The 9276-nt window shown below is 37.6% G+C and overlaps 1 protein-coding gene across 1 annotated transcript in view; it reads right to left on the bottom strand.

Annotated features, from left to right (window-relative positions):
- The window catches only part of ARNT (aryl hydrocarbon receptor nuclear translocator), a 56789-nt gene that overhangs the window by 29346 nt on the left and 18167 nt on the right, over positions 1-9276 (bottom strand). The window contains exons 2-3 of the mRNA XM_007950924.1: positions 8691-8735; positions 3558-3602 (exon numbers count right to left, since the gene is read on the bottom strand). Coding sequence (XP_007949115.1) covers positions 3558-3602; positions 8691-8735 — 90 coding nt within the window. The remainder of the gene's footprint in view (positions 1-3557; positions 3603-8690; positions 8736-9276) is intronic.

Below are 9276 nucleotides of genomic sequence, written 5' to 3'. Positions count from 1 at the left end.
GTTCGAGAAAAAATAACAAACCAATTTTGCTAAGACAAATTATATAAATAAAATTACAAATGAGGTTTCTGTTTTTAAGAGTTTCTATTTTACCTCCACCTCCCTCAGTTTGGTGACTAGTGCTTGGGATCTTAAAACCTGGGAAGCATCCATCCAAGATAAAACAATTGATCTCTATTTGCCTGGGGTAGCAGAGAAAGGAGACCCAGGAACAAACAGAACTGCAAGACTAGTTGCCTCCATCAACTATTGCCTTTGTCATGAGCCCAGAACTGGATGGTTCCAGCCACCATTATGTTGTTGTTGTTGTTGTTGTTATGTGCCATCGAGTCGGACCCGACTCATAGCGACCACTCCTTGGGTTTCCAAGGCAGCATCACTACGGAAGTAGATTGCCCCATCTTCCTTCTGAGGAGTGGCTGGTGACTACCATTATAGAATGTTTTTATCAAAGACCTAATAAATTTGCACTGATCAAGAGGGGGAAGGAAATGTGGGACAGAATTTCCAATTTCTTACAGAATCCAGACTTATTAGATCTACTGAGGCTAAAGGAATCCTTGAATCTGTTGCCCTGAGAAAATTTTTAAACCCTGAACTGAAACTACCCCTTGAAGTCATCTTCAAACAACAATTTTAGGTGCATTAATAAAGAATGCTCACCTCGAGCACAGCAATCTTTTAAAGAATTATCTATAGCAGATCAAACTGACAACAGTAACTCTAAAGTACAGATGAGTAATTTATGAGACAGTTAGTCTAAGTCAATGGTGGTGAAACAGTATGGGAAAGATAGAGAGAATGGTGACATAATATGAAGAATGTAACCAATGTCACTGAACTATACATGTAGAAATTGTTGAATAGGTGTACACTCAATTTCAAATATATTCACGCACACAGGTACGTGTCTCCTAATATCCATTCAGGTAACATCCAATCACATATAAATCCGTGGTCACATAAGACTTTTGTTTTAAAAGGGAAAACAGCTCTTCTTTATTACTTATTCCTAATGGTTTTAAACCATTAAACCCCCAACTCAGACTCCTGCAGCACTGGACCACAGGTGGGACACAGGCAGGTTGGGCAGAGGACATGTATCTAGGCATGGGCCCTCAAGTTTTGTCTGGTAGGCACACAGTATGGCAGTGGTGGTGGCAGCAGAAGCTGCAGGGCCTGGGTTGTTCCTGCTGTTCATGTGGGCAGAACTGCAGGCAGGACCAGTGTTCTTCCCTCTCTGCCTTCTCACTTCCTCTATACTCCTAGCCCCACCACCTCAGCAGCTGCTGCTGTTGCTGTCTACCCAGACACTCATTCCTCCCTGCCTCTACCAGCAGCAGCAGCAATGAGGACAACTGGCTCCCATAAGGTTTTAATAGGTGTTCACATAATGTCCAAATTGTCCTATTTCATAGAACATATCATGAATGTTAAGTGATGCATACCTGCATGTGTCTGTGTGTATAAAATACATACATACATGAGGTGAACATTTACATCAAGTAGATATACTCCTTGGGATAATCAATCATGGGAGAACAAAGGGGCAGTGTTTGCACAGGGAGACAGCTTGGGGGTCAGGAGTGCATGGGAGGGAAGGACACAGGGAAGAGGTAACTACGGGGAGAAGTGGGAAGAGAGCTGTTACACTGTGGGGAATTGTAGTCAGTGTCATGAGACAAAATGTATATGAAGTGCTGTATGAAAAATGAATTTGTTCTGTAAACTTTAACACAAATCATAATTTTAAAAAAATGTATCACTCATACACACACACACACATATTTAAGTACATGTATTATAATATATATATGTATAGATTAAAAGCCTCAAATTAAATGTCTAACTTCAAACCATGACAGTAAGAGGCTGAAAGACTATTTAAGCTATTAAAAATAACAAGTACAATGACTTAAACAGTATATATGGAAAAGTTTTTATAAAATGATCAGCAAAAAAAAACACATGAAATAACATAGTAACAATGAACAATGAGAACCATGTAAAAATGTATGTATATATTCTGCGAAGAATAGAAAGAGAACTAACAAACATTAGAATTTAACGTTCACTGGGTTATCTTTTCTTGCTAATTCCTTAGCAAACTACAAATCATTCTTTCAAAAAAGGTGAGAACATTTGTACTTTCTTAGCTTATGAAGCCCCTCTATTGAATTTTCAAGAATATGTGAAGTGAAATAGTTTAGCAAATTATACTTTAAACAAACAAGTAAGCTCTGTTGTTTGAAAGTTAAACATCTAAAATCCCTATTACTCCTATTCCTACTGACCCTTATCCATTTTAGTTATTTCTGACTGAAATGTATCAATGTATAAATATTCACATTAAGCAAAACAAATGAAGACTAAAATAGCATGTCACATTTTCATAGCTTTTTGGAATTTCAGTCAAGAGATTATGAACCTATACACTACCACTACTATTTGATGGCTTGACTTCCCAATGCAACTTAAAAAACTAAAAATATTCATAATTAAAATCTCATTTTAGAGATGTTCATATTCTAGAGACTTTACAAGTATCTTGAAGTAGCTTTGACAAAGAAATTCTTCAAAAACCTCTTAAATTCATGCCTTCTTTTCCTCTTGTCATTAACACCACTCTAGCTCAGACCCTCATGATTGTATAGCTATTATTATTTCAACAGACTCCAACCCACCTCCTCAGCTGCAGTGCTTCTCTTCAATCTATCCTATATACTGCTACCACAGAAATATCCCTACAAAGCATTTTATATATTATTCCTCTAGTGCAAAGCCCATGATGGCATCACACTACTTCAGAGTAGTTTTAAACGACTCTGCCTGATATTCCTGGCCCTCTACATCAGTGGTTCAGAAAATATGGTTCCTGGACTAGTAGTGGCAGCAGTGAATAACTAAATTGGAAAATCAATAAATAAATGAATAATTCATTGCTCAGTTAAATACTAGATTTTAAAATAATGCATTTTCATTTTTCTTAAGTGACTGCAAACTTAATTTTTAAAATACATATAATTCACTGCTTAATAACACAGAGTGTAAGCTTTCTGAAAACAAAACTGGCATGTGAGTTGAGAAGGATTTATTGTTTAATAAAAGACAGTCTTTTCATTATCTTGACAGGTAATTTAAACACAGTTAAGTTTACTTCAATCAAAAGCCTTATCAACATAGCCTCAATCTCCACAAAAATTGGTTCTCTTTTGCCATTTTGAAAAGACTAAAACCATTAAGTATATAGATTTTGTAGACCTATTTAATGATAAATACAACCAAGAAATCCATATGGTTTGTGTTCCTGAGGACACCAGATAGCATACTGCTGTAGCTATCTATCACATACATAAAACTCACTGTGTCACAGACACCATTAATTTGAAATCATGTTACTTGAACATAAATGATACTAAGAAGACTCAGTTTTGTCAGCTTTCAGAATACGAAAGAAACTGAATAGAGAAATTCACTCTTGTTCATATAAAATTAACATTCAGTATGCTCAAATTGCCTCGTCCCACAACACGGATCAAGATGCTATACCACATTACCTGGCAAACCGCTCCTTATCATTAGACATCTGATCATCATCACACCTGAAAAAGAAAAAAGGAATTACTTTAAATTATCACCCTTGTTATACCTATTTCCCTCTGAACAGAAAACTGAACAGCCAACAGAAAAAAAGGGAAAAGCATCATAAAGAAATAGAGATAACAACAGCATTCTACAAAACTTAAGAAACCCATGACATTATTTGTCAGGTTTTCTGATGTCTCTATTACCATCACTTAACAGACAGTCCAACAAAAGGTGGATATCTCATAAGGACAGCTGACTGCCCTTGTCAGTACCACTCTGAGCTTAGGGATAGTTTTAAATTATGACTTAATGTACTTTACCTTTTTGATCAAGGAAATGCAATCTATTCCTCCATACAATTTCTACTTAATAGGCAGATAAATCCTGTTTGCTACCCCAAACACTATGAAAGAAAGACCTAATTCTAAAACACTATTTTGTTCTCTGAATGATATAAATTTTCTTCTTCTTATCATCACAGGATAGCACAGATACTATCAACTTTGGGCAGAGAGTGTTTTTGGGAGATAAAGGTAAATCTCACAAAACTTGTAGAGTTAAACCAGTTATTAAATTAGAGCTGCTTTATACTGCTCTTTCATAGATTAGAAAGTCTCAACCAATTCGACTACAAGAATTTTCAAAATTTCTGAAAATAACTAGAGAGACAAAATAGAAAGATGGGCAAATATGGAATTTCATTCAGTTCAAGGGCAAATGGTATGTTTCTAGGATACAAAATATACTATAAATCAGATACTATAAACTCCTAAGGAAAACAAGTGACCTAAGCTGAAATAAGAGACTTAAAATTTACACATTATCTCAATATAAAGAAAACAAAAATGTGCACAACTAGACCAAGAAGCAACATCATGATAAATGGAGAAAAGATTGAAGTTGTCAATGATTTCATTTTACTTAGATCCACAATCAATGCCCATGGAAGCAGCAGTCAAGAAATCAGACGTCATAGTGCACTGAGCAAGTGTGCTGCAAAAAAAGACATCTTTAAAGTGTTAAGAAGCAAAGATGTCACTAAAGACTAAGGCGTGCCTAACCCAAGCTACGGTATTTTCAATCGCCTCATATGCATGTGAAAGCTAGACAATGAATAAGGAAGACCATAGAAGAACTGATGCCTTTGGTTGTGGCATTGGCAAAGAATACTGGAAATACCATGGACTGCCAGAAAAACAAACAAACTTGTCCTGGAAGAAGTGCAGCCAGAATGTAATGAGAATGACTAGACTTTGTCTCACCTACTTTGCTCATGTTGATAATGTTGATAGAAGGGACTATTCCCTGGAGAAGGATTATCATGCTTGTTAAAGTAGAGAGTCAGAGAAAAAGGGGGAAACCCTCAATAAGACAGACTGATACAGTGGCTACAACAATGGAATCAAGCATTGCAAGGATTGTGATGATGGCACAGGACCAGGCAGTGTTTCATTCTGTTGTGCACAGGGTCGCTATGAGTTGGAGCTGACTCAACAGCACCTAAAGCAACAATTTACCTTGAATCTCAAGAATGAGTGGTCTAGATTCTTGCTACTCAAAGTGTGGTCTGAGGACCAAAAGCTGCAGCATTATCTAGGAACCTATTAGAAATGTAAAATCTTGGGCCCTGACCTAGACCCAATGAATCAGAATCTTCTTATCAAGAACCCTAAGTGGATTTGTATGCACATTTAACTCTGAAAACCACTATTCTATATACTAATAGGGAACACTAGTCATTCAGAGGTACGATACTCTCCTTCTGTGCAGGAGACCCAGTGTTTTGTCCTAAGCAACGACCTTTATGCACAGCCACTATCCGTCTTTTAGTGAAGGCTTGCATGTTGCTATGCTGCTGAACAGATTTCAACAGAGCTTTCACACTAAGGTGGAGTAGGAAGAAAGCCTTGGCGATCTACTTCCAAAAAATCAGCCAGTGAAAACCCTATGGATCATGACAGTCTGATCTGCAACTGATCATAAGGATGGCAAAGGACTGGGCACTGTTTTTTGTCTCTGTACGTGGGGTTGCAATGAGTCAGGGGTCAAGTAGATGGCAACCAACAACAACAAAGATACTAATAACCCTGATACTGTACCTAAAATTTCAAAGGCTTAATACTTTTAAAAATTATTTTATAGATGTCTGGAAAATAAAACAGAAACAATACTTGAACAAAGTAAAGCATAAGATGAAAAGAGATAAGTTGTAAGTGTCAAAAGTTGCATCTATCAAGGAGATGTAACACTGAATTTACAGTTACACTGCAAGTAAAGTTTCCACTCACTGACCATCATGAAACATTCCAATTATTTAAAAAAATGTATTTCTAGTCAAATAAAGACATTAGGTGATCCTTCTCTCAAGTATAATGACCCACTTGGTAAGATGATTTGTTACAGTTTTTTTTTAAATTAGGGGAAAGGACAAATGAACCTCTCTTTAGATTTGCATATAATCTGTGACTAATGGATTTTGCGGAAATGGAAGCAATGATCAGACCTAGAGTTAACTGTCAGGTATAAATAAGAATACTGGTTGCCTCCATGCCATTCATATGAATAACACAGTTCCACCATTAGCATCTATCATTATACTTGTTGTTAGTTGGCCATCCAGTCAGCTCTGACTCACGGTGACCTTACCTTATGTATAACAGAATAAAATGTTGTCCAGTCCTGCGCCATCTTCATGATCGTTGGTGTCTTAGTTATCTAGTGCTGCTATAACAGAAATATCACAAGTGGGTGGCTTTAAAAATGGAAATTTATTTTCTCACAGCTTAGGAAGTTAGAAGTCCAAATTCAGAGAACCGGCTCTAGGGAAAGGATTTCTCTGTCAGTTCTGGGGGGGAAGGTCACTCTCTCTGCAGTTCTATTCCTTGGCTCTTTGGTGATCTTTATGTGATGTGACATCTATCTTCCCTCATCTCTGCTTGCTTCTCCACATCTAATTTGCTCTTTTTGTATCTCAAAAGAGACTGCCAACACATCCTATACTAATACTTCATTAACATAACAAGAAAAACCCATTCCAAAATGGGTTTTCAACCACAGGTATAGAGGGCTCTAGTGGCATAGTAGCTAAGGCATTTGACTGCCAGCCAGAATGCTGGTGGTTCAAACCCACCAGCCACTCCTTGGAAGGAAGGTTGGCCAATCTACTTCCATAGAGATACTGCCTTGGAAACCCAAGGAGGGGTTGCTATGAATCAGATCCGACTTGACAGCAGTGAGTTTAGTTTTTTTAATAGGGTTCAGCATTTACAATACCAAGTCCATTGTTGCACCCACTGTGTAGTGCAGCCACTCCAACGTAGGGGGCTCATCTTCCAGCACTATATTGGACAATACTCTTGTTGTGAACCATAGGTTTTCATCAGCTAATTTCTGGAAGTACGTTGACAGGCCTTTCTTCCTAGCCTATCTTAGTTTAGTAGCTCTGCTGAAACCTGTCCACCAAGGGTGACCCTGCTAGTATTCAAAACACCAGTGGCATAACTTCAAGCATCAGAGCAACATACAAGCCACCACAGTACAATAAAACTGACAAGACAGGTGGTGGATCACTGTAATGAGAGGTTCTCAATGGAAGGAATTCCCATTAAAGCAGTTTAAAAGTCTATCCTTCTCCAGAAATCTCTTCCCCTCATCACATTTTTTGAGACTTACTAAGGTAAACTGTCAAGAACCCTCTTGGAGAGTTACTGTTATTTCCAACTATTTCTTCACAGTGGCCAACTTATGGTGGGTGTTTCCAAGAGTATCTGCCAGGGCTTAGCAACTAATTAGTAGCTACAAATACAAGTATTAATTTTAAACATTACTATAGAAAAAATATCAAAGATGTTGCTGACTATACTAAGCACTATAAAACCAGACAATGGCAAGCAACTTGTTATATGGATATCCTTTACGTGAAAACAAAAACTGGGGATATTATGAGTGTGCACAGATGCACACATATGCATTTATCTGTACCTACATACACTTGCAAATACATTATTTCTAGAAACAGTCTTTGTCTAAAGGGAAGGTTCTAAATGTCTAAAGTGAAATGAAGATGCACTTGCACTGTCTGTAATGCAGCATTTAAAAATTCTGCAATGAAAATAAAACTAACCAATGAATAAATGAAATGAAATCTGGGCACTCATATAAATAATTTTTTAAAGGGTTCCTTTGTTTTATGTTAATTATACATCAAATATATCTTACACTACAATGTAGAGAACACTTGGGTAATATTTTCAACTTTTGAAAGAAGGAAAGCAGGCTGAAGTCAAGGTTATCTTCCTTTGACTCTTACTGCTTTTCTCACTTGAAAACAAGCCAAGTAATTGATCATCAATGAGACTATCCATCCCTTCTCAGAAGAACCCTTCCATCAATATCATGCCCATGAAGATTCATTATTCAAGGATGCAAATTCTAATTCCTGTTCTACAGGAGTCAAGAGGTATCAGACAGTATGCAAGATTAATACATTAATGCCTCGCAGTATCCATTCCCTTGTGTACCCCCCATCCACATTGATTCAGGACTTGGACTTAAGACTTGCTTTGGCTCAATGGCATGTCAGCAAATGGGATACAAAAGCAGAGGCTTGGATTTTAGCCAACGCCATGTGAACATTATAGCCAATACCACATCAGTTTGGTCTCCTTGAAGATAAAAGATCACACAGAGAGAGATACCCAACCATCCCAGCTGAGCCCAGTTCCCAGTACATCAGCGAGCTAAATATAGTCTTATAAGAGAGTCTAGGTAAAATCAGCAAAATAAACGACCCTGTCAATCCACAGAATTGTGAAAAATAATAGATTGTTGTTGTTAAGCCAGTACTGGTACACAGCAATAGATAACTGATATAAAGGGTCTTATAAATTCTCTGTTCTCTTCTTATTGGGGATCTTCCTCTGGAGTTATTAACAGAATGCTTGAAATTTTTTTTCTGGGATATAATGTAATATAAACTTTTACAATTTTAAGTAAAAGCACTCTCCTCAGCCCTAAGAATAAAAATATTACAAACCAAAAGTATAAAGTTCATACTTTAATTTTTAATATCAGAAGGCTAGAGAAAATTTTTTAAGTCTTACCTCAAGAATTTACTGTTCCCTTCTCCATCATCATCAAAATCTAGCCTGTAAAAAGCCAACAAGAAATACAGTAAGAGAGATCTGGCAAGATGGCGGACTAGGCAGAAAGACTGCACGGACACTCTTCAACAAAAAAAAGAGAAAACAATTAACACAGACACAGAAGAAATCCTGGACCCCTGAGCCTTGAAGGAAGTATATACAAGTGGACTAAACCCCAACTAGCAGAAGAATTTGCGTGAAAATACCAAAAAAGGAGACAGATGGAGCTGCAGTCTGGCAGCGATCCTGTCGGCACAGACAGCTTGGAGATTCCCGAGTGGTGGTAGGACTTAAGAATTAATCTAAAAAATCACCCTGCTAGCCAGGGACTGCACGGAGGACTGTGCATGACAGCTGGGGAACAAACGGAGAAGGTGAAGAGAAAGGTGGGCTGAGCTGTGGACTTCTGCTGGTCCAGAGGGTGCCGCCATTTTGAAAGTTTAAAAACCGCCTTGACTATTTTGGATGTTTAAAGAGACAGCACTCTTGCAGATTCCTGGGGCTTAAGAACACGTTCTGCTTTCCAGCAACCCCAAGGACACTC

Source organism: Orycteropus afer, unplaced genomic scaffold, assembly GCF_000298275.1.
Source record: "Orycteropus afer afer isolate SDZICR_OR568_19922 unplaced genomic scaffold, OryAfe1.0 scaffold00290, whole genome shotgun sequence".
Lineage (NCBI taxonomy): Eukaryota > Metazoa > Chordata > Mammalia > Tubulidentata > Orycteropodidae > Orycteropus > Orycteropus afer.
Note: the sequence above shows the minus strand (reverse complement) of the source record. Positions and strands in the feature narration are given on the sequence as shown.